Source organism: Branchiostoma floridae, chromosome 2 (genome assembly GCF_000003815.2).
Source record: "Branchiostoma floridae strain S238N-H82 chromosome 2, Bfl_VNyyK, whole genome shotgun sequence".
Taxonomy (NCBI): domain Eukaryota; kingdom Metazoa; phylum Chordata; class Leptocardii; order Amphioxiformes; family Branchiostomatidae; genus Branchiostoma; species Branchiostoma floridae.
In genome coordinates, this window is record NC_049980.1 from 26267615 (window position 1) to 26293819 (window position 26205).

Genomic DNA, 26205 nt, shown 5'->3' on the forward strand with positions numbered 1-26205 from the left:
ACGACACCGGGCAACCTGTTAGTCCTCTGTACTGAAATTCCCAAGGGAGACATGAATGAACCCCTGGTGTACATTTTACTCGTAGCCACTGAAGGCAGACTGTTATGAAAACAACAATGATGTATTTAAATCGATAACCCGTTGGTTTGTAAGCTTATTTGTAAGTTTTTGAAATGCCCCATGTTTCAGAATGTCCAATATTTTGCCACTACTGTCATTTGCGTCATTGATATGGGAATTCTATAATTCCAATGTGTTTTTTTCATATTCATTCTCCATCAGCAGCTGAATGTACAATTTCTGAATTGCTACTGAATGAATCCACTCACCAGGGGCAGTGCAGACAACACCAGCATCCTCATGATGGTCACAGTCGTGCAGTCCCCAACCATTATGGGTACAGGCGGCCAGACTTGCCTCAGTACCGGAACAGGCCACTTGGTCTAGCCAGATCTGCCCCGAGCCTTGGCCGAACGATGCCTGAGTTGTTGCTTCCTGAGCGTCCCCGAAGCCGAGCATCCGACACACCACGTGTGCGTCCTCTATTGCCCAGCCATCATCACAGACTGTCCCCCACTGACCGTCGTGGTACACCTCAACTCTCCCCTCCAGGAACCCAGTTCCACCCACAAGTCGGATATCTGTGGTCACTGGGAAATAATCATCATCATGAGAGGGAAATGACATCCTTAGAGAAGTGCAGCTTTGCCATTCTCCTGCGCAGATTCAAACCTTGTCACAGAAATCTGTGCAGTTCGACTCTACATGCCCGCACTATCATATTCACTATCATGGGCATAGCTTCAAACCGGGTGAGGTACATGTATCAGCCAATTAGGCCAAGGAGGTTAAAAGCCTCCTTGATTAGTTTAATACTAGTCTTTGTCTCTTCCATGCACCTCATTGTCTATTTCTCTTATTCTACATGCATTGTATGTCTTTCTGCCTGTCTGGTGCTAGGCGACCCTCAGTTTCAGCATTCATGAAAGCATATCTCACTTGCATTGTTTTATTGATAACTTACCAGTGCAGCATTTTATCTTATTTCCCGTCCAGCAGCATTCCCCATCCCCACATCTGTCGGTAGCCACCTGATATCCGCGGTCGCAGCTGCCTGGGTTGCAAAACGGAGCTATCCCTTCCCAGTAGCACTCTGGAACAGAGAACACAGGCAGTTATGGGCATTAATGCTAATTGCTGATAAGTATTATTATGTCATGCATGGGCCGCGATAACATTTAATACATGTGTTCCTGACCAGGTAATAAAAAGCCACGTCATACAAGCTTCGAAGTTTTATCACACAGGCTTCCATCATATAATACTCGGCGCACACCGAGAGCGGCATGGTCGAATATTCAAATACCTGAGTTGGATGTTGGAATGTGCTGTTGGAACTTCCTGGGCATTTTGTATGGAAACATATGTTTTCTCAGGTGGGTATGACATAAATAAAATACAAAGCGGTGTATTCCGCATCACCCTCAGTCCCAGCCCTCCCGCGGGGGTAACAGGTCAACTCGCCCCAAGACTAACTCGCCCCAACTATTTACTACCGACTCGCCCCAAGTTACGGGGACAGGGAATACAGGATAGCCCTTGCTTTTATACTGCTTTAACACACGTATATCCAAATTTTAGATATTACTTTATATGCTAACAAAATCTCGTCACTCTAATTTTTGGGGCGTTGGGGCGAGTTAGTCTTGGGGCGAGTCGTCTAGAAATCACCGCAGTTGGGCTGGAACCTCGGGCGATACGGAATACACAGCTTACACATAACCAAACATGGACTCCCCGACCATGGCCAGATGGTTCGGGAGCTGGGTCGGCTGGTGTTCGGCTTGGTCGGCTAGTGTTCAGTAGGTCTAGAATGGGTCGGCTGGTGATCGGCTGGTGTCCAGCGCGGTCAGCTGTCACTGTCATATTCACTATCATGGGCGTAGCTTGAAACCTGGTATCAGCCAATTAGACCAAGGTTAAAAACCTCCTTGATTAGACAGACGCCATTTTGTTGTCCAAAGCAAGGAGGTGATATAACCTCCTTGTCCAAAGTATAAAGATTGTGTTGAATAAGGCAAGAACATCAATATTCATGAATGATGGTATCGTACCACAACATTCCACCCCATTCAACAATCCTTTTTGCGTCCAAACCTATCAAATCATGTACCAAATTTGAGATCCCAGAAATCTGAGAGTAAAGGACGACCGCAGCATATCACCAAAAATATTGCCAAATGCCAAATTGGACATTTGAAATGTAGTTGCGCGCTGCGCGCTGATTGGCTGTACCTAAATAAGGTAAGCTTTTTCCCTGAATCTCAATTAGAAAAAGTGGGTTACTAAGGAAAGGAATAATAGATTTGAATGCTGTTCAACATGCAGGTAGCTCAGAGGGAGGTGCATAACTATTATGCAAATTAGGACTACATTTTCATAATTGATATGGGAATTCCAATGTTTTCTTTTCAGTAAGACTTCAATCCCTGAAATGTAGCTTAGAAGTGATTAATGACAGGGGCATAAACTTGCAAATAAACTTCATTACCCTCAACGGGTAAAACTAGAGTTCCACGACCCCATACCTTCGCCAAATGATTGTATCTTTTACAACTGCTGTATTAATTGTGTTTGTCATTAATTATGCAAATAAGGGTCTCATTTGCATAAATCATATTATCAGATCATATCCTCCACCAAACAACAGACGCACGCAATCTATGTTAAGAAAGAGGGCTTTTATCGCATTTTCTGCTAAGTTATGCAAATGAGGACCTCATAATCATAATCGTTTGCATAATCAATGTTCAACGATGTTCACCTGTACATAACTTACAATGCTACCAGTAAGAAGTTCCCATCATTTACCACACTGACATTATGGCATGTTCTCATTAATTATGCAAATTAGGTCTTTATTTAGCATAATATATATACATATCAATATTCTTCTCTTTCTCAGCTACAAACGTCACATGTTTCAATGGTCCTATAATGGAACTGAGCATGTTTAGACCATTTCTCAATTGATTATGCAAATTAGCTTGCAATTTGCATAATTAATATGTAATTATATGAAGCATCACATAAGCTATCCACATACCAAAAATCATAACAATCCGTCAAACCCTTCTTGAGTTATTCCCTTTCAAAGTCTGACACTAAACCTGCCCTGCAGTTCCAAAACAAGCCGCTAGGGGGCCCAAACCTACACCACTCACTCTCGGCATCAAGAGCTGTCTACCACTCAGAATTCATAGCCGCAGCATGTCCAGAACTTGAGATATGTAACCAGAAAGTTCCAATGCAGTACCGTAACAGGTTGCTAGGGGGCCCAAAATCTAATCATTTTTAGGTCTCATCAACACCTACCCACATACTGAATATCAATACAATCCATCCGGGCGTTCTCGAGTTATGGTGGTCTTCTACAAACACACATACACACAAACGCTACCCAAAATATAACCTTCTTGGCGAAGGTAATGAAAAGGCAGTCGTGGTTCTTGGCCGCAGTCGGCCCTTTCAAGCATTCTTGACAATCCTACAATACAAGAATCGTACGATGGAAACGACAAATATGATCAGAAACCATTACCAATGTAGCTACCAACCTAAACTGCTGCCTCCAGTTCCTGTCTCTTCCACAGCCTTCTCGCCAGGGGTACATCCGTGTGTGCAGCTACCGTCCGTCCCCCTGTACAGGCAGTTCTCACACTGGTCAAGCTCGGGCCCGGAGCACATCCGTGTCCCCTGGTCGGTCACATCCTCACAGAACCCGCTACATCCTGTAGATAGTAGCAGTAGACTGGTTTACTTCGAATTCCACAAAGGATGAAAAGGCTTATTGTCAGCCCAGTGCTGAATTGTAGTCGGGTATTCCTTTAGGATTGAAGAGTTGATAAATATTTAGATTTGATTAACATGGACTCTCATAATTCCACCGGATGTCATTATACTGCCACATGAGAAAAAAGTACATTAATTTAAAGAAATTTAATGAGATGTACCAATGCGGCATTAGTAATTCTCAGATATAGACACAGATATTTAGGTGTTCAATATGAACAACATGTTTGAAGTTTAAGTCAAACGTCCTCCTTGGAGGCATTAGATATTATGGCACTTACTCCTGCAGATATTGTTGTCGTCATAGTGGGTGAGAGGGCACTCCGACACACACGTGACCACGCCCGCAGGTGAGACGTCAGCCATCTGCTTTATACCTTACAAGGCGTGAAAACATCATCAATGTCTCCTAAGAGCACAAAAAGTTTGGAATACTAACTTTGGCTGATCATATTTTTGTTGTTTTTGCATTAATTTTAATATGTTATATATATCAAGTAAAATATAAGTAAGTGCCCAAATTTCAATTTTTGTGTTCAACTTTTTTCCATCCTGCTGGTATGGGTGTGGGTGTCAAGGATTCAATCTATCCTTTTTTCACGTAATCTTTGGTATACAGAACATCCAAGTTTATAAAAGTATATGTGCCCTTTTGGCTGTTGGGTGACCGAATCGAGGTATGGAGGCGGCAACGAGAATGCCATGCTGACTGTCGTATGGATAGAGCGTAACAGCGCGTAGCACTTGGTGGAGGTCATGGTGTGGCGTATGTATGGCTGCCACAGGAAAAACAAGGTTCACCCTCATCCCAGACATGACAACCTCAATGCTATGAGATACAGGGCACCATTCTCCATGCAGTCGCAATGTCATACTTCATCAGTGTGTGTGGGGGACCAAATGCAATTCTGCGAGTGTAAGACTACAATGCCCGTCCCCTCAGAGCAAGGGTCATTGCAGACTGTGTGCATGGACGGGCGGTGTAATCTAACAGAATGTCATTCGACACCATACTGAAGGGGTAAGACATTGCGACTGAATGGGAATGGTGTCCCTGTATCTCACAGTCTTGAGGTTGTCTTGTCTAAGATGATAGTGAACCTTGTTTTTCCTGTGGCAGCCATACATACACCACACCAAGCGCTACGCACTGAACATTACACTATATCCATGCAACAGTCAGCGTAGCATTCTCACCAAAATCCACATCCAACAGCCAAAAGAGCACATATACTCTTATCAAATGTTAAAGATAAACTTGGATGTTCTGTATACCAAAGATTACGTGAAAAAAGGATAGATTGAATCCTTGACACCCATACCCATACCAGCAGGATGATACAGAGTTTAGCACAAAAATTGAAATTTGGGCACTTTTTTTCGTGACCCACTGACGTAAGTAGCCCTGGTGCTCGTTTCACGAATTTATAATCATAAGAAATTTGATACCATATGAAAGGAAATCACACACGCTTTCTATTGATATATGACACGTTAAAACTGATGCACAATCAACGGAAATATGATCAGCCAAAGTTGATATTCCAAACTTTTTGTGCCAAGTTTAGTATTAGGCGCATAAAAATGACAAAATGTATTAAGGGCTTCAATTCATGGTCAGACATTTATGGTGAATCAATGGTTTGTTTGGATCAATAGATATTTCATTGATAGTAATATGGTTCTTTGACAGTAGTTTTAATAATAACAGCAACAATGATTTTTCAGTTGGATCTGTCCATCTCATGATGAGAGAAGCGACTCTTCACAGCCCTGCTTTTGTGTGGTTAAGCAATGTGAATTTGTGTTGCAAAAAAGCTATTGATAACATCCCCATGATTTATCTAACTCGGTATGTTGCTGACATTTCACAATGATGGATGTGATGTGGGCAGCGCCTTTGGTCAAGAATACGTACCGGAGGACTTGCACTAATGCTATGCAGGCCAGGATACAGCAGCCTAGACACGATTTTTCCTCTTTTTGCTAGTCGAGTCCTCCGGTAGACACGATTTACGCATTGCAAAATACCAAGTGCTCCAGCACACATTCTTGACAAACTTTGTATCACTCTCATTGCTGATCACACCTTGAAACTAGTGTTGTAATGGGCTGCCTGGTGAAAGTTAGATGTGAGTGATGAACCAAGGCGACTTACATTCACAGTTCGAGGATCCGGCTGGCGCGGTCATGGTGTAAGGACAGTCTGCCACGCACTCAAAGTCTCCCTCATGTCCGTCCAAGTACGGGTATGGCACCGTCATGTTCACACACGCTATGCAATCCCGCGGATCATCGGACCCGGTCGTGCGGCAGCCTTCGCACTCCTCATGACACACCTGCACACATCTACTGCCAAACTGTTCTGTTCCCTCGCGACAGACCATGAGGTCCTCGGGAAACGGGTCCAGCTGAGACACGCCCATCATCTTTACATCTTCAGTGCCGCTGCCGAACGCGTAGAAATGGACGGTTGGGATGCCGCTGAACTGGTAGTCAAGCCAGACATGAGCCTGCTCCTGTAGGTCGTGGCAGGGTATACAGAGAGAAAATAATGCTACTACAGAATCGTTGTGACAAAAATAAATTACTGTCAGGGTTCCAGAAGTCCAATGCTTGTAGTATTCCTCAGCAGAAAAGAAAAAAAGAAAAGAAAGGTTGATGCCCTTTGTGGGTTTGTAGGTAAAGTGTTTGTGGTTTGCAAAACAAACGACAAGCTCCTATGGTACTGCAGTATAAGCTGTAGAACACACACAGAGACACACACACACATACGCACTGACACAAACATATGCGCGCGCTCACACACACATACTGGTAGATATCTGTAGCATCACCTCATTGTCGGGTGTCTTGCCGTACTGGACAGTTGTCTTCCGAGCTTGGAGGTCCTCCGTGATGCAGACAAAGTAGGACTGGTACAGATTGTCAGACCCTAGGCCTGTTGAACCCTGTTCAAATTGGGCAGCCTCCAGCTGCATGGCCTGCAAAATACGATGTGCAAACATTATCTTAGTTTATCAAGTATGTACGCAACGGTGCCAATGATTGGGCATATCATGCTACCAACATTCCCTAAAAAACGTTAAAACTTAGGTAAATAGAGAAATTTTAAGATTTCCTTTGAGACACTTTTCTCTATTCTACTAAGCTGAAATTCTCCTAATGATGCATAAAGTTGAATACATCTTAATAGGCTGCACATATATCTATAGGTTATCAAATTTTCATTTGTGAACACTGAACAGTGTCTTTTTGCAAGTACTACTAGTATTCAAGATAGAAGGTTTGATGACAAAGTTGGGTGAATAAAAATCAATCACGATGGTCCTGTGAACCAGGATTTCTTTTATCAAACCTCCTTGTTTTAAACCTCCTGTTCAATAGCACTTGTTTAAAACAACTTGATTATCAAACCTATGTATTATGTTACCTTAAAGACATATCTTTTGAATTATGTCTACAGGACTTTGATAATTGCTCTTCATTCGCCTTATTCCCTCGTCACATCCTAGCCTACTTTACTGCAGTTTTCTGTACTAGTACTAGTATTGAAATGCCCCGGTACACGTGTAACGTTTAGCTACTGTTGGCACCTAGACTCTAGAGATGCCACAATGATAATATTAATGCTGTTTACCACATAGAGCGCCACGCCGTCGGGGGAAATCTGCAGGTACAGCCAGGTATCCTGCTTGCGTGGAACGCCAGCGAACACCACGTAGATGTTACCGGCCGAGGCAGCAGTGAAGTGGACACACTTGCCCCCTTGGGTTGGGTCGATTCGGTTGAAGTTGGACCACTTGATATTACATGGCATGGCTCCCCTGGTCCCCCTGGATCAATCGGAATGGATCGATAATTGGCCATGAATCAATACAATAACTTTATTGCTCCAAAATTGTGCAAGGTACAAAGCATGACATTTGTTGATACATAACTACAGTCCTATAAGGCTTACAGGTAGATATACTTATACAAGGGTGCGTAGTATGGGATGAAAATGGTCTTTTATAATCAGTGGAGGGATTTCTAGCGTACAGACATTCTTTGATATATTTTCCTATGCATACCATGCAGGGCTTGCCACATGTCGTAATATAAATATAGATGTATTTAAATTTATTATCTAAAATATATAAGTCCATTTAGGCAAATCCCGATATGTAAGATGATAGCTTTGTGTACAGTGAGTTACGTACAACAGAATATTTGGGGCATAAAGTCAATACATGGTCGTCTCACTGCTTGCTTGCTTATGATAAAAGCATCAATTGTTGCACTGTGTACCTAGTCGGCTGGTTGCTGTGTTCTTCCAGTAGTGACTTGTGCTGCGCCCTGGCGATAGTCATGCCGTTCAGCCAGGCAGGCAGGTCCGGGATGGCGGCTGATGACGCCTCAAAGTCCTCCTGCGTCACACTCAGCAGGCCTGTAGCCCCGTCATACGTCATCACTAGACCGCCCACACTAATCTGTAAAACGTAAAAAAAGAAGAGGAGTCAGAATTGGAGTAGTCAAGAAGAAAAATGTGTAGTGAATTGGTGATCATGTGTGTGCTCACTTCCCAACTTTGCTCATTTGTCATTCAGAACCTGTAATATCGCCAAGAATTTGTCACTCCCTACTCACATTGATATGTCAGAGTCTGGTGAGTCTTCTAATGTGCAGGGGTTTGACAAGGGGCTGAAGATTTCATGTCACCTCCGAAGGTCTAACTAGCTATAGCTTACTGCGGTCACAAATGTCGTGCGACCGTCGTACGCGTTGATTTTGATGCCATAGGATTTTCAAGCAGGCCGTGACAGATGGGCCAACTACTCACTCTTTGCAGCCAGGGGCTGAATTGCGAGGAGCTTACAATAGGCGGGGCTAAATCGCAAGTGTTTGTCCTCCAAAGTTTGCGATCGTACGACGATCTCACGACCGATATGACTGCGCCCTAGTAATGTAGAAGATTCGTGCGGCCCGCTCACATGTGGCGGGTTCTTTAACGTGCCCGGGGTATTAGGCTCTCCCCAGACACGGGACCTCCATTTAACGTCCTATCCGAGGGACGACTCATTTTCACTTGAGTAAAGTGAGGAAAGTCGTGTTAAGTGCCTTTCCCAAGGGCACAAGATCGGCAGCACGGCCGGCGGATTCGATCCCGCAACCTCTCGGTCACGAGGCGAACACAGTACCACTGTGCCACGCGGTCCTACTATATGCCATAGGATTTTCAAGCAGGCCGTGACAGATTTAAGTTCCAACTATCGACATGGTTCCAAAACAGCATTTTGTGCACCAAGACAGTTGGACTTTGCAGGAGACGTACATGATTGTCCTCCAAAGTTTGCGATCGTACGACGATCTCACGACCGATATGACTGCGCCCTAGTAATGTAGAAGATTCGTGCGGCCGTCGGACCACTGAACAATCGCGCTATAGGGATTCTTGCAAGTTCTTTTTCATTAAAGGGTTAAATTGTTTGGGAAGAAATGCAATAAAGCCAGAACTTTTATATACCAGTTTGAGGATGACGACTTTGAGCTACCGAACCTTGTTCCTGCTGAGGTCACCACTGTTGCCGTTGTCGCGACCATCGTACAGGTGCGGGGTGACCCCCTCTCTGACAGGCAGCCACTTGTTGAACAAGTACTTCAGGTTGAGGGCGGCCTTGGCTGTGAGGAGGTTGGGAATGCTGGACGGCATGTCGAAGATGACGGTGAACTCCTGCCCGCTGGTCATTTGCTGCCAGTCGGGGGCTGCCCAGTTCGGCCCGCCCGCGACAACCATCTCCGCGGTTTCACATCCGGGTTCCCCGCCCGGTACGGCAAAATCCGTGCTGAGAAAAGGACCCTTCATACGAGAAAAGTGAGGATACACGAGTCATGCATGACTTATTGTATCAAATTCAGAAAGAAGGCCCTTCTGTCTTCCTCTGACCATAATATATTCCTTAAGGGTATGCGACAAATATACATCAGAAAATGAACATGTCCAAACATGCCGGCTGCGGTATGACGTTATTGTCAAGAGGGTTTTACCGCATTCGGTCTCAACACCAAAACATTACCAAAAGGGAACTTGTTTTGTTCTTGGCAACATAAAAGCAAGATAAAGCTTCTTTACATGATAAAACATAACATAACATATGCAGCAAAGAACACAAAGAACCCAAACATCGCAATACATATTGTCAAATTGAAACATGCCTCTTCTAAATACACAGCGATGGCGCGCTTCAGGGCGAGCCTCCGATTTAGTAACCCTTCCCTCAGCTCGTCTTGTGAGGCGAAGTCACAGTAGCGGACTTCTGTGGAGAATCCTGTCCCGTTGGCGTGAGGCACCTGCTGGGTGTAGTACTGCTTACCGTTGGCATCTACACTCAGCGACTTTCTGTTTATAACAGATTTATCGCGGATTAAAGGCATAGTGTACTCAAGAGGAGAGCTTCTGCTAGTGATATTTTTCTGAATCCCAAAACGTAATGATTATTGTATCGGCCACTTGATATTGGACTTGGACAAGGGAACAGTTGCATTACACATCATTAAGATAAATTACAGGCAGGTGTAACATGTTATAATGCGAACAACGTTCAACTTGGGCGGCGCATACACACACACGCACGCACGCATGCACGCACACACACACACACACACACACACACACACACAGAGAGAGACACGCGCGTGCGCACCTGCCAAAACAGCCGTAGTCCGTGATGCCACTGGGGAAGAGCAGATCCAGATTCATGTCGAACAGGTCAGAGATCAGCTGCATGGTGAACTCGAAAGCTTTGGGAAACTCGTTGATGGACTCCAGCCAGTCTTTGAGCGAGTTTCCAAAGCTCGTCGTGTACTGTTCGGTGATGGAGCCAGCAATCCTCTGACTGCCTCCCTGCACCATCATTACCTCGTTGCTGAACTCCATCTCGTTGCTGCAAATAAATGGCACATCAAGAGGGGAACTTGAACACTTGAGTATTTTATTCAGCCCATTAATCAGTTGAACTTTTGAGCAGTTCTCCATAGTCTAACTTGACATCGCACAATCGCTGCGCTTTGCAGAGGGAATTTACAGGCGAGTGAGAGAATATGAGAGGAACTTACGTAAGAGTGTGAAGACACGAGAGAGAACTAAGACAGTCTCATAAGGGCGAACTACAGGAGAGATGGAGAGATCATGAGTCAGAATAAGAAAATTCACATGTTTTCCTGGTTTTCATTTGACGACTGAGACGCGGTATCCTGGGTTTCTTGTCCTGACGACGTCTGCTTCTCATTCTTTGTTTCGTGGTCGTGAAACCAGCTGCTGCTCTTGGTCATGGTCTGCTTTGCAGAAAATGTGCTGAACACTTTCTTGAAATCCGACTGGGCAGCCTGAGCGAAACTTTCCTTGGAGACTTCTGCGGTTGCCGTCTTCGTCTTTATCATCTTCAGTTGTCCACCGAGCTTGGCAGAGGTGATGTAGTGTGTTCCGTGGCGGAGAATAAAGTTTTCTGTCCAGAAAAAGAAAGAACTGTTAGGATTTTGACAAGTTGCAGACGTCACCTGACCGTACCAATGCATTGCCATGCGTGATTGAATCATTTGAATTCTGAAGAAGAGTTCAGCGGGACATTTGAAAATTTTGCTTTTGCTAACACTTACAACTCAGTGAATGCACTTTCGCGCTAACATGAAGAGATAGATAGCTTACGGAACGCCCTGTCTGCTCCGATGCTGAAATAGGACGTCGGTAAAGTCAGGAAGTCGCGCAGGATTCCCAACTCGAGATCCTGAGGTCTGACGGAGTCCAGGAATATTTCGTATCTGATGCAGTGAGTTATATAGAACATATATCAGAGAGAGTTATCTCGCACCAGTTAACTCAAAAGTAACTCAACGAGTTGAGCTACTCTTCCACTTGTCCTAGAGTGTTCACTGTACAATGATCTGCGCAATACATTTGTTAATGCTACACATGTAGATCAGAAATATGCACACATGACGAAGGAAGATATGTTCAAATATCTCATGTCATCATCTGACCACGATATACTAGAAAATCTCTGTAAGTTCATCTACAAATGTTTTAGGAAGAGAGAAGATGCATATTAACTATAGTATGTGAAATTGTATAACTTTGCGTTTACTACCTTTTGTACCAAACTGACTGCATTTAGCCCCAACGGGGCATGAATATGCAATAAACTTCATTGTCATTGTCATTGTCATAACAGAGAAGACAGGTGCGTATGTATACCATTGATAGTTGACCGCGTCATGCCCCGTCCTAATACCCCTGTCACATTGTCGACAAGCTTCGGCCGTATTTTTTGATTGCTGGAAGGTCGAGCGATTTGAAGGTCGACAGAGGGTCGCGCGTATTTTTTACTTGAAACCATTGAGCGCGGCTCGAAATATATCTATGATAATGAACCTCCCATGACCATTTCCATTCGGACAAAACGTTTCTTGCAATAAGGCAGTAGTTCAATAAATGCCATAGATGTAAATTGTTAATACAATGAATTATTGCCTTGGTAAGGATAAGGATACCATCCTTACCTGAAGACGTTCAGCTCTAGCATGGATATGTAAGTTTCGGTGGAGGTTTCAGTCAGCTGAGCGCCCGCCAGTGAGTTGGACTGGGTGTTGGATGTCTGACTGTCCGAGCCGGTCTGCTTTGACTGTCCACCTCCTGCAGACGCTACAAACCCGAAGGCGCCCCCGCCTCCCCCGTGTCCCTGAACCTTGTTCATCTCCTGCTGGAACATACCCTTGGCTGACGTCACGGCAGACTTGTCCTCCAGGTAATGCCTGTATTCCTCCACGCCGCTGAAGGTGTAGAGCTCCAAGTCGGTATCGTACACCCCCTGTACGGTCATTTGGTCAGGTACGTGGAAATCCTTATATCTGCAGACGAATAGTATGACAGTGGAACAGTATCTTAGTAATAATGCTAACGCTATATCAAACACACGTCACAAGTCTTGCGGGGTTTGTTCACTGTGTCATTGTTGTGTTATTTTCGCCGATTTTCTGTTGCGCTCCCACTGACCTGCGTCACTGTTTCGTTTCTAGACTAGATGAACATGTTATTGGAAATCGCAGCGTTGTCAATTCATGAAAAATCACTGTAAAATGATGAAAATGCCTCAAAATGAGATTTATCATGAAATAATTTCCCTTGTGATGATGCATAATATGTTACATATGTTATATAATAACCTTGAAAGACACCGCGTCATCCACAGGCAGTAGCTGAGGCTTGATCTGACATTAACTTTAACACAACATTGTGACAATCAAAGCAAGGACGAAATGAATATGTTGTTACAGTACATGTACATGGCTGCTACTAACGGTTGGATGGCGGTGTCTTATCTATCCATCCGTTTCGATAATATTCAGATATAATATAATAATATGATATGATAATATACGCCCCAAAGTAGCTTATATAATCTGATAATGATAATTCAGAGGATTGTCTTGATCCCATAATCTGAAGATTCTGGATGATTCAGTCACAATTAAAAAAAAACGACTGTCTAAGCTACTAGATAAGAAATGTCACAGATTGAGTTGTGGAGAAAATACAGATTAGAGTTCAAGGAGATCTGAAATTTTCACATTCATTACAAATTGTCTATCGTTTATTTTAATGCCCCATTTCTACAAGACGGCGAGATTACTGATCGACCAAAAATTTCAAAGATCACTAAATGGATTTCATAGTAAGAAAACAAAGTCTTGAAGGTAGTCTTTTCAATCATACTTCTCGTATTCCAATTATGAAATTAAGTATCACACAAATACAGCTTTGGTTGCTGTCCTGATCGCTCAGTGATCGCCGGCTAGTGGAAAGGAGGCCGAACTGCTCTAGAAAGACTTGATTATTTAACACATTTATTTAGCCCTGAATAGTATTTTAGGACAGAAATGTGATAACTTGTTTTTAGCGGTTATTTCAATTATTGTCTATATACATGTACTAGTGAATTAGAGAGGTGGTATCCCATTTTTTTCTAGTAGACACATTTAGACCATTAAAAAAAATCTTTTACTTGTAAAATAATGGGATAAATGGGTGCTTTCACATTTTTTCACTAATAGACACCTTCTTAATACCTCTTACTGGTAAAATAATGGGATAAATGGGTGAGAAACCCACCCTTGTAAGGTTTCACAGGCTCGCTGGACGAGACTCTTCTTCCTGGACTCACTGGAGTACTCACCCCGGCCGTCATACCCCACCCCCATGAAAGTCGCTCCTTCGATAATGTTCTGTTGATAGAGAAGTTTATTTGCAAGTTCATGCCCGAGGGCTGATTGCACGGTGCTTTGTATAAACATAGGAGATGAACTACTCTAATACTAGTGTTGGTTATTTCTAAATAGATTGGGTTTGACTTCTTTTTTGGAAGCAGAGAGAGTTTGACTTCTTTTTTGGAAGCAGAGAGAGACGAAAAGCCCCACCTTTTCTGCAATTTGTGGGTTCTGCGATTTCAAGAGAAAAGTGACTATCTGTTCGTCTGTGAGTGTGGGAAAGTTGGGATATGTCTTTGTGGCTTCTCTAAACAAAGCGATTCTTTCGGTTTGGTTGAATGAACACTTGGGGGGAAATAAAATGTGTTTCGTCTTCCACTGCTTTCGATGTACTATATTTGCAAATTCTTTCACACACTGGTAATCTCTTGTATCTCCCTCTTTCTACTTCAAGAGGATGAGCGCTAATTCTGAGCGCAGCTCGAAATCAACTAGTTCAAAGTACTTTTCTCTAGCGTATAAAGATTTACAAGATTTACAAATTGATAAACTGAGGCTTTAGACAAGCATATTTTACTTGAATAAGGCCATTCTGATTTGATTATATGGATGACATCCTCCGGGGACCCAAACTCTGATGCGAGCGTGTGAATAAAAAAATAGTTTGGCCAAAAAAGTTGCCTTCATTTTGAATTCGAAGAGGTCAGGAAGGTTGAACAAATGACTCAACACACAGCATATAGCATACCCAACTATAGGTTCTTCATTCTTGTTCTTTCACATCTTCTTTGACCTTATCCAATATCCAATAGTAAGATGCAACTTCAGCTGAATAGACATTAGTGCTATGTACTACATTGTATTTTGTTTCCCTCGAGAATGTTCTTGCAATTAGCCTTCGGGCATGATTTTGCAAATAAACTTGATTTTGTTGTTGTTGTATCTTTAGTAATACTTGTACGTTTTTGTGGACTTAAGGACTTGTATATATGTCAATACGCCTTCTACGCCCATTTTTCTGTAGTCGTAGACTTTAGAATAGACTATCATTATTTGTCATTGATACCATACATTATATTGCGTACACCTCTCGAGCAATAAAGTTCATTGATTGTAAAAAAATTTAAAAAAAAAAGTCTTCTTTGACCTTGAAATATTCTATGACATTAGTATACTTTTTTCGATGTCTGTTTTTGCAATCCATAACATACATTTGCTTGTTTTGAAGCTGCTTTGTACGATTTACATTTTGGTTGAATTGGCGGAAAATTGATGCGCGCGGGAATGTCATCCGTACAATTAAATCAAGGTGGCCTACGGTATGGTATGATAAATAGACTTAAGAAATGGTTTGATCGCAGAGACTTAACACGGCTTGTTTTCAAGACCGTTTACGTCCATTTACTTCTTAATGAGCATTTATAGTTTGCCCTTAGGTAGCAAACAGGCTTGGTCAATAAGCTAATCAAACAAACTTTACATTCTAGCGCTATCCACATGATTCACAACTGATTCGATGCTGAAAACTGAATAACCACCTATTCAAATGATCATAGAAAATAGTTTTTAAAGAAAGGTAGATGTATTTTTCTATTATATTCTCGGGGTCCACGCCGCCACTTTTTGTCTTTTGTTTCAGTATGTTCAATGGTCGAATGCACAGGTATTTCATTTGGCAAGTTGATAAATTACGTCTTAAACTGATATCGTATAAAGAATCCATAGAGGTAGTCGCGAAATGAACACTTACAGCACAGTTCTCTATCGGGGTAAAAGCCTCGAAGCACGGGTCACCCTCCTGGTAGTTGGTCCCGAAGCAGCCGTTCATCATGATTGGCCCGAGTCCGAAGGGGTAAGCGCGAGCCCCGCCTAGTTGTGAGCTGTCCTGTTCTGCATTTTCACTTTAAAAAAATGGATATTAGGGTCAGCACAGACTTTGGCACAGGACAGACCCGGATGGAAGAATAAAGCCATGGCCCATGTCCTTATGTCTCGCAAGGGATAAGTGGATAAGTAAGCATTTAGAAATAAGAATTCCATAGCAAATGCGGACAGGTTTCGTGAAATGTATGTCAGAGAAAAGTTGTAAATAGGTGACATAATTTGCAGGACGGAACATGACATGTTGTTATTGATTTCTGTTTATATCAGGGACCTCAGGCAGTACTGAAGAGCTAACTTGCGATCCATAATAATATTGCAGCCTGGAACGGACAGAAGTCCGGATATGCCTAAATGTGTGGGCGATGGGAACACTAAAACACACACACACAAACACACACTCTCTCTTTCTCTCTCAATCTCTCTCTCTCTCTCTCTCTCTCTCTCACACACACACACACACACACACACACCCACACACCCACACACACACACACATACATACACACACACACACAGCCAGAGAGAGAGAGAGAGAGAGAGAGAGAGAGAGAGAGAGAGAGACGCACAGATTCCCCTCACACATTTAAACAACAACACTTCAACTTTTGAGAAATAAGAGTCCTTCACTTGCAATTGAATTTACTTTTAGTATACAAGTTTTGTTTTGTATAGACAGATAGATAGATAGATAGATAGATTGATAGCTAGATAGAGAACTGTCTCTTTCTCTGTACGCCAGGAGCTAAACCCAATGGGAATGAAGGGAAGGTACGCTGTACACTGTACTTACTCCCTGTGCTCAAAGGTCATCCGGACCTCCTGACTCGGTGGCGAGAAGGTATCACCTGTGTTGGATCCTCTCCCGTGCAACACCTGAACTCGAGCCTGGATTGAACCAAAACAGAATAAACCATCTGTAGTTGGGCCGGTCTGAAGGACAACATTGAAATGAAGTTTCAAACTTTGACCATGAAGTACTGACCTGTTCGACATCTTGAGCAGCTGCCAAGAGGTTTCCGCTCCGCCCAATAACATTGTCAAACTCCTCGTCCGCCTTGTCGAACTGTCCGGAGAAGTAATCCTCCAGAGCAGACACCACTTTCTCCTGGTGATTCTCGACGACTCCCTCCGCGATCCTGTCCCCGAGAGCTGACACCACCTTCCACAAAGACATATTAAAAGACCTTCAATTGAAACGGCAGGCGAGCATGAAGAAAACGGTACAGAATGGAAACCTCCTAAAAGATCCTAAAACATGTCTAAAGCTGCTTGTGCCGAGCCTCTGCTTGGAGAAAAGAGTTTATGACTGTATACATTGCAGAAGACTCTGCAGCAAGAATGGCAACTACATTTGTTACCAATAGACAGAAACAAAACAAACAAACAAAAAACAACACGACAAACAAATGAGGTACTAAAGGGAATTTCCTATACAGCACTCGTAGACCCTACTTCACCTATTGAGTCAATGAAGTCAAGCTTGCCTAAGCTTGATGTTTCTGACTTAGGGAGAAGAGATGCTGCTACAGTTATCGCTAGGGGCCGTTCTTCATCTTCATGATGGTAACATCAGGCTCTACGAACGATTTAAAACAAAACAAACAACCAACAAACCTTCGCACCGACATCCTTCGCAGCTGATGCCACAAAGGCGGGAATTGCTCTCTTCCCACGGGCAGGACGGCCATCAGGGTCGGGCGCTAGAATTCAAATTCGGTTTATGAACAGAAGGACACTGCTGTATAATATCATATTAATTAATTATGTTTCCATATGAACACCATATACATTTCCATTATATAGAACTAAAACGCCGAATCTAGAGACAGTCATGAATTTCAAAAACTTTTTCACCTTCATATTTAGTTCACTCATATACAAGATAGAAAAACATGGTGAATATTTTTAAATATGTTGTTTCCTAATTCTACATGACGCTGCATGATTTAAATTCGAATTTAATGCAATTTGCATATTGTACTCCCTTTCTAGCATTGTTTGACATGAGGACTGGGATTTTTGCAAGTAGGAGAGCTGTTTATATCATTTGTTTTTAAACAGAAAAAATTACAGTAATCTAATCGACGCACCAGCAGGGGCTGCGGTGACGTAAGCAGTGACGCCACACAGGAACAGGAGAAGCACCCCTCTCCACATGTTCTTGTTCTTTGGACCAGCTGGGCACTGGAAATACAACATAACGTAACGTAACATAGCCTAACATAACATAATATAACGTAATGTAACAACAACACTGGTATCTGTGTATATGAATTACATGTGTGACATTTGGGACAGTCCATTTATCAAATACACTTTCCTCATTAACTATGCAAATTAAGTCCTCATTTGCATAATGTGCAATTATTGTTTACATCTTCGTCAAAGCTACCTACGTGCCCGAAGTGATGGAAGTTCGTCGTTTCTTTCTGCAGTTATCCTGCTTGGAATGTTTGCACACAAATGCCCATGTAGTTCCAAAATCAAATGTTAGGGGGCTCAAACCTGTCCCATCTTGTCTTGACATTAAGAGCTATCTGCCACCCAAGTAACAAGACCGTATCATGTCCGGGACATTGACAAAACTACTATAATGGAGCATTCTCATTAGTTATGCAAATATTCTCCTATTTTGCATAATTCGTATTTCATTTTGTACATCTTTGTCTAAATACACATACCAAAATTCATGAAAATCCGTTATTCCTTTCTTGTTGACCAACAGACAGACAGACAGACAAACGCTAGAGTAAATATAACATCCATGACATATTTTATGGAGGTAATAACAACACCTACCACCATATGCTAGTAACACAATGACATAATCAGCAAAGAACCTTAACTCCGAACCCACTGTAACTGGGTGAACTACTAAGATATTCCTTTGTAACTTTACTTCAGTTTCTGGTACATCTTAACTCTAGTTAAAAATACGGAATACTCTGGTTGATGCAATGAAAGACAGGAAGACTTGTAAAGGGTTAGTTCTGAGTGAGCCGTTTGAATTGCAGGTATGTGGTCTTCATGCATATGGCGAACACGTATACCCCCCATCCACTGTGCGTGATAAATTGATGTGTGCTGTGCGCCAGAGAACACTGTCCGGCAGGTTTTATTGATTCTGAACGACTACGGAGAAGGATATGACGGCACACGACAAGTTGTGAAAACATGTTTTCAATAAACATTGCAGCACAAACAAGAGAAGGCCTCCGTCCTCTCTGATGACTGTTAGTTAACATTACAAATGTACAAAAATGCCACAAAGCATGTCAGTGTCATCAAGGCCATCTACCTAGACGCCTGTGAATGCCTTTATGAGACAAGCTCCATTCATCCATACTCAGGTATTCATTTGATAAAGATCATTCTTGGCTAGTTAATTCAGATCGAAATGCATACCTTATGTGCACCCTAAATTTTGCAATATCATACATTTTGCACAATACAAAAATATTCCAGCCATATGACAGGTGGAATATTCTACCATATTCAACCACCCTTCAAGCTAATCCCGTTAAGTTTAAGAAGGAGGTGTTTCAACACCTGAGAAACGGCCAATAAATAGCAGCACTACGCCCTGGATGGTTTGCCCCAACACAAACTAGGGGTGTTGTCCAGTAACCGAACAAGAACAAGAACAAGAAGGTGTAGTGTACGAGGGTGAGTAAGAAAGTAATGCAAGTGGTTTCATAACAGACTCGTTTTTTAATCAATTGAGTTGAAATTTGGCACAAAAGTAGAGGTATATGCCCTCTTGAGATTGAATATTTTAAATTTGGTCTTTATCATTTTATGAGCAACTGAGTTGATTTCAAGATGAACACACCATTGGTAGCTTTTCAGACTATCAATTCTTCTAAATCTGACCCATTGGAAATCACTGTAGGATGTTTAAATTATACATGTATGATACCAAATGTCTCTATAAGTTGCGTGCTAATTTTCATTTCTAAACTCGTAATGGTTCTTTATTTACAGCTGCTAGGATGCAGTAAGTTGTGTTATAGAGCTGTTGAATTTATACACGAGTTCGTGAGTTGTTGGTTAAAAGACAACTTTTCCATTAACCAAAAGAAACGAAACTTTACACAGTTATTAACTGTTTAAAGGTCAAAAAGTTTGCTAAGTTTTATTTCTCTTTGTTAATGGGAAAGAAGGCTGCAGAAGTTTTAATCACAACACCGCAGATCTCATGACCCTGAAGACCGCGTATACCTCACTCTACACCAGCAACGAAAAAAGGAAAAGTGCTCGGATTTCAGAGTTAAAATTAAGCGTGTGGCTTATAGAGAAATGCAGCTTTTTACATGTGCAAGCTTAGTCTCATACAATAGCAAAAACTGGTTTAGGGAAATTCTTAATTGTACATTAATTGGACCTCACTTTTCTTCTGACCGGATACTAAGGGTGTGGTCACTTTGAAAGCAGCTCAGTCACTCATAAGGTAATGAGCAACAAATTTAGATATTTCAATCTCAAGAGGAGATATGTATTAACCTTTGTGCCAAATTTCAACTCATTCGATCAAAGAACGACTCTGTTATGAAACCACTTCCATTACTTTCTGACTCACCCTCGTAGTTATCAGGCTGTGTGGTAGGATTCTGGTAGAAACAAAGCAAGAGCTTCTTTGACTTTTGATTTCAAATAAATCAAGTAACCAACCGTGGGGAAACAGCCACAAATGTGTACGGTTTATGAAGCTTTGAAAGGAAACATGATAGTGTACGAGTAGTTAATTTTTCTCTGTGTTTACGGGTTGCGTACGTATACCGCTGGAAAACCATGATTGCTCAGAAAAGAAACAACCACGAATACAAAACCAGTGGCAGAAATATCCGTAGAGAATAAAAGAAATCCATTCGTTTGTAGAGCTATTGCAGGGTGCTCTTTTTAACACGTATGGCAGAGGCAGTCCTTACGAGACAGTTTCAATCGCTAAGCTTTGTTATTGTTTAACAACGGCCAAACTTGGATGTAAAAGATGTTAAAGTATGATTCAAAAGAAATCAAAACAACCCAAAATATTCGTTGTTTCTCTATAGAAATTCATTTGAGCGATCTGTGAATTCTTGGGTCGCTCAGAATGAGCAAGTATCTAGGCCCGACTATTCAGTACACATCGAGAACAGAGCGTTACAGGTAAAGGAAAGGTAAAGAAAGCCATAGGAGTGAAATAAAAACATTGAAAATGTAGATGCGATGAAATATTGAGTGTACATAGTTGTAAACACAAGCAGAACGCTCTTTTGTAAGTAGTTCCGACGCCCCGATGTCATGGAACGTACAACTCCCAAAACGGTGCGCGGTTCCCTACTGCAGTCAGGTAAGAATTTTGAAGTTAGATTTCTCTCTCCGGATTAGGATATCAACTTGAAAGTCGAAATTTATACACTGGGGACTCCCGTAACCTCTATTCCGGTCAAATATTTTCTCTTGCGGAAGGAAAATAAAACTGCATCGAACTCTCGACGTGGCTTGGTGGCTGAAGAAAACTATTTTGTGAAATCTTTGATCGCTTGAAATGGAAAATTATAATAGCTTGACTCTTCTGAACTCTGATAGTAGTCTACCTCGGGCCTACCTAAGCTAGAATTTTCTGGAACCATTTTACAGAGCTGAAGTTTTTCGTAACATTGCATGGATGCTTGGCTGTAAATGTACTGTACGTATCGCTCTGTTTGTATAACAGAGAATCTTGCACAACATTTGCAACAATCGTTGACGTCAATGAATAATTTTTGGATTCAATATAGAATTTCATTCACATTAGAATATCATAAGTCCAACAAAATGGCTCACCGTTACACTTGGGATACTTCAGAGAGTGCCACCGGGCCTGCTACGCAGTTTTACCGGGTGTGAACTCCACCTCCACTGGCGGTACCGGACCGCAGGACCGTCTTGGGGTTCTGAGTGACGAGACGGTTGTTTGTGAGTCTCTGAGTATGTTCGGCAGGTGCCGAAGTATGGGGAAAGTATGAGAAAGTCTGCCCGGCCTCTGTCTTAAATGCAGAAGCTACCAGCGGCTGACGTGGAACTTCTTTGGTCGGTGATTGGCTGAATATGATCCATAACAAATATGACGGCGTTGGTCACAAGACGTGGCCAGCGTGGCATGCACTGCGGTCCGACGTGGCGGGTATGATGTGCAAGGAGCTTGTATTTGTACTTTTTAAACAAGACTTCCCAACATGAGTTGAACTTTTAGACTGAGTGCGAACGGATGTTTCATGGTGCGCTCACCATTACTCCCAATAAACAGTGCGATTCTTTGATACTGCATTCTGTACATCCGCGTACTGGTAAAGAGATTTGTTTCTAAATTTAAACATGCCTGTCGCAAGATAGATATCATAATAACGCGTGTGAGGGATACAGATCCATATGTAAAGTGGTAAAAGTTTTTTTTTAATAATCCCAGCACTTAAAGTTAGACCATCGATACTATTAAAATCAGACCGTTACTCTCAGGAGTTCTGGTTTGTTACAAGAAAACGGTACATTTTGTCGAGAAGCTGACGATGCACTACCGGAGATCGATAGCCCATGTGTTATTGTACGTGTATGTCTAGCGCCACCTTTCCATTAAATGCTGCGACCGATCTGCGACTGCTGAGCAACAAAACATTCCGAAGATCGCTCAACGAATTACAACGGTAAAGGGTGATGTTTCTTTACGTTCCTCATCTTATTGTCTATTAAACCATATTTTACACGCTTGCATTAGCATGGGATCAAGGGTCACATAAATCAATTTTTCAGCTATGATAAACACAAGAATGAGCTGCGAACAAAGTATATCTGATGAGTGATCATGACAACACAGTCCCATGCTAACTTCGAATGTGCACGTTTGGGTCCACACATACCGGTTAACAGCAAGTAAAATGCTTTGTTAAGTACATAGACTGACTACTACCACTACTGAGCAAAGCGATTAACAAGGATGAGACTTAATGACTACATTGTATACCTCCCGTTATATTTACATCATTGTCCGTATGGCATTGTTGTGGCTCCAGCAATTCATTTTGATCGGTACAGAAGTTATTTTGAGTACAACTCAAAGAAACCATATCATTTAAAAATATAGGACCTGTTAAACGTAGACAATACGTTGTTAGATGACTGGAATGTCCGACGTATTTGCTGAAAAAGTGTCATAAACCGTGAGGGAAATTTTGAGTGACTGAATCCTCACGAAGCTGATGAGGAAGGTTCCGCATAACTGGCGTACTCATGGAATTATGTATGGAATGTATTTTAGACAGATTAGTTGGATGGATCCGGAGCTGGACATGGTTTAGTAAGTGTTGTATCCTTGTATAACATCCTTCAAAATCAGCCCACAGGATGACGACCTTCTATTGTTTGTGCTGCAATGTTTATTGTAAACGTGTTTTCACAACTGACCAGCAAGGTTGCACCGCCACATCCTTCTGTTTACACGCGTGCAGTATCGATGAACCATGTATACGTGCAGTACGTGGGGTCAGAAATGTCAAGGACTCGACTCATGGTCAAAAAGGATGAAACTTGCAAAAAAGGGACGTACTGCTACCTGCTTGACCACAGACACACACAGACACACACAGACACACAGACAGACAGACAGACAGACACAGACAGACACACACACACACACACGCACGCACACACACACACACACACACACACACACACACACACACGCACACACACACACACACACACTAAAAAGAATAACTAAAACATACACACACCCAAACAAGAACCTCGAGTATTAATTGAGAAATATAAGTGTCTGTCATTAAATTACCAGCGAGGCATGTTAACTACAATAAAACAGGTACGAATGTATCCTCTACAAGAACGGGCTGTGAGCATGTACGAATGTATCCTCCACAAGAACGAGCTGTGAGCATCTATCCAGTTTAGCAAGCGACACACATCTGTTAACAACACAGTACTGTGCATCACCACAGGTCCAAGCCGAGTTCAGACGCTCACGATTGACTCAAACTATATCTGGCTATCCAGTAGTAAAATGATTTGTAAAATAAATGAACATGGGCAAAGCTATGAACAAAAATGAGCACAAATTTAAGTCTATAATATGTACACCCCCGTATCACATTTACATAATTGACCAAATGGGTGTATGTTATTGTGGCTGCAGCAATCCGCTTTTAATGAGAGATCGATACAGCCGAGTTTGCGAAGGTATTTTGAGTACATTTCAAATCATATTATTGCAGGACGTGGACTGCGTGAAAACGTGTCTTAAACCGTGAGTAAAGCTAGGGGCACAAACCCGCCGTACTTAAAAGTGCGTGCTGTCTACGTGCCAAAACGTGGGCAATCTTTTGGTACCCGTAAGTGGTAAGTACCGTCTCCGTACGAACACGTGGCGAATCACACGGATTTGGGAGCACGCAGACGCGCCGTAGAAATTTAAGTGCATGCAGAACTTTCTCTGCGTTCGGGCTGCGGATTCGCCCTCCGTATGTGCCAGTACGGGCGACGCGCCTGCCCTGTACAGCCAATGGGCGCACAACGCACTGGCTCCGTGAGTTTATTAAAGTTTTCTCACGGTCAAGTGCTCTTGTAGTTACTATTGCAGCATCAGAATCCGGAGTCTCTGTGGTGGAATGGGTGGCATCTTACTTGAGGCAGCTGCTAGGACTTCTGGAGGCAGCCGCTAGGACCTTGAAAGGTCGTCCTATATAAACATCTCCGAAAAACTTTTCGTTCATCGCACTTGCACGCACTTACACCATGCGAGTGAGTGAGGAAACCGTACGTAAGCAGCACGTGTAAGTAGGGCCTGCATACGTTAACGTGGCACTCGCACAGAGATCGTACGTTGTACGCACGTGCAACTCACCTACCACTTGCGCAACGAACGATGAACGCAACCGCTCTCTGCCAGGCGTGGCGTGCAGACCACGTACTTACACCTTGCGCAACCGTGCGAGTGACGTGCGTTGACGTACTCCCTCCCTGCTCTTGCCAGTCGTTCCCCACGTTTTCAGGAATACGTGGCGGACGTGGCCTCCACAAAAAACGTACGGACAAATTGCACGTACGGCGGGTTGTGCCTCAGGCTTTAGATTGTAATTAAAATGTATCAATACCCCTTTTCATCACGCTCTCGCTTCGATCGCAAATTTGCCTGAGCGCAGTGACAGCTAGCACCAAGGTCGTCATGGGACCGGGAGACTTTCAAAGTTTCACTAGAGCAATACAGTCAAACCTGCCCGAGCGACCTCCTCTTCTCAGCGACACCTGGCCATTTCGACCGCCTTTTTCTCGGTCCCGATTTTTTTTTCCATTGACGTAAGCATTAAGCGACCTTTTCTCAACGACCACCTGGCCAACGCGACCGCGACCGGCCCAAATTGGGACCCATAACGACCGAACCATTTTCAAAATTGAGGTTTTCATCGATTTTTGATGATAACTAGTGCGATTTTGTGCCGAAATCTTTGTGAGAAAATCCGAATTTAGTTGTTACAGATGTTTTTTTTTTTAAATCTATATCATTATAAAGTGAACGAATGCTGAAACGTATATAGCCTCATACTTTTTTAAAGAATGATCTGTGTAGCTCAAACCTTTTTAAGAAAGATCTGTACGTGTGAGTGCTTTTGTCCAACTGTACTGTACATTCACCCATGGGTAATTATAAGTACGCTATCGGGACGTACCGGGCATCGAATTCGAAAGGTGCACCGTAGTTATTTCAGATGAAGAACATAGCGTCGCATAAAGGCTTGTATGGTAACTGACAGCATCAAAGTTCCCTTACTGTCTAAAAAGTTAGTGTACAAATACTTGAGCTTTAAAACACTGTATCGTATAAAAGATCGATAAAAGCTTGGGGTTAAATTTACAATTTACAGTGTGCGTGTTATATTTGACATTAAAGACTCGCTTCTTTGCGTGCGTGCAGTGTGCTTACTATTTGTCATTAACCAAAACGGAAACCATTTATACTTTGTATCGGGCATGTTTTGAGTCGATACTCTTCTCAGCGACCACCTGTCCAAATCGACCGCTTTTTTTCTGGTCCCCCGGTGGTCGTCTTGGGCGGGTTTGACGGTACATAAAATGTATTTTCTGGGGTCTCAGCGTCTCACCGCGCTCTGGCCAATTTTACATCGACATCGCAGCAGGAGCGCGATGAGAGCGCAGTCACGGGGTATGCAGCGAATCCTCAAGAAGCCGATAAAGAAAGTT

General features: G+C 42.6%; 1 protein-coding gene across 1 annotated transcript in view; it reads right to left on the bottom strand.

The window, feature by feature from the left end:
• Nucleotides 1-21981, bottom strand: part of LOC118409583 — a 31394-nt gene extending 9413 nt beyond the window's left edge. Inside the window, exons 1-21 of the mRNA XM_035810698.1 lie at nucleotides 21784-21981; nucleotides 18066-18159; nucleotides 17590-17675; nucleotides 16958-17134; nucleotides 16766-16860; nucleotides 15842-15992; nucleotides 13997-14109; nucleotides 12388-12735; nucleotides 11537-11649; nucleotides 11045-11336; nucleotides 10536-10775; nucleotides 10048-10231; nucleotides 9392-9691; nucleotides 8143-8324; nucleotides 7493-7688; nucleotides 6690-6836; nucleotides 6011-6371; nucleotides 4134-4229; nucleotides 3618-3791; nucleotides 1025-1153; nucleotides 330-650 (exon numbers count right to left, since the gene is read on the bottom strand). Coding sequence (XP_035666591.1) covers nucleotides 330-650; nucleotides 1025-1153; nucleotides 3618-3791; nucleotides 4134-4229; nucleotides 6011-6371; nucleotides 6690-6836; nucleotides 7493-7688; nucleotides 8143-8324; nucleotides 9392-9691; nucleotides 10048-10231; nucleotides 10536-10775; nucleotides 11045-11336; nucleotides 11537-11649; nucleotides 12388-12735; nucleotides 13997-14109; nucleotides 15842-15992; nucleotides 16766-16860; nucleotides 16958-17134; nucleotides 17590-17675; nucleotides 18066-18132 — 3772 coding nt within the window. The 5' untranslated portion in view covers nucleotides 18133-18159; nucleotides 21784-21981. The remainder of the gene's footprint in view (nucleotides 1-329; nucleotides 651-1024; nucleotides 1154-3617; nucleotides 3792-4133; nucleotides 4230-6010; nucleotides 6372-6689; nucleotides 6837-7492; nucleotides 7689-8142; nucleotides 8325-9391; nucleotides 9692-10047; nucleotides 10232-10535; nucleotides 10776-11044; nucleotides 11337-11536; nucleotides 11650-12387; nucleotides 12736-13996; nucleotides 14110-15841; nucleotides 15993-16765; nucleotides 16861-16957; nucleotides 17135-17589; nucleotides 17676-18065; nucleotides 18160-21783) is intronic.
• Between the last annotated feature and the right edge of the window lie 4224 nt (nucleotides 21982-26205).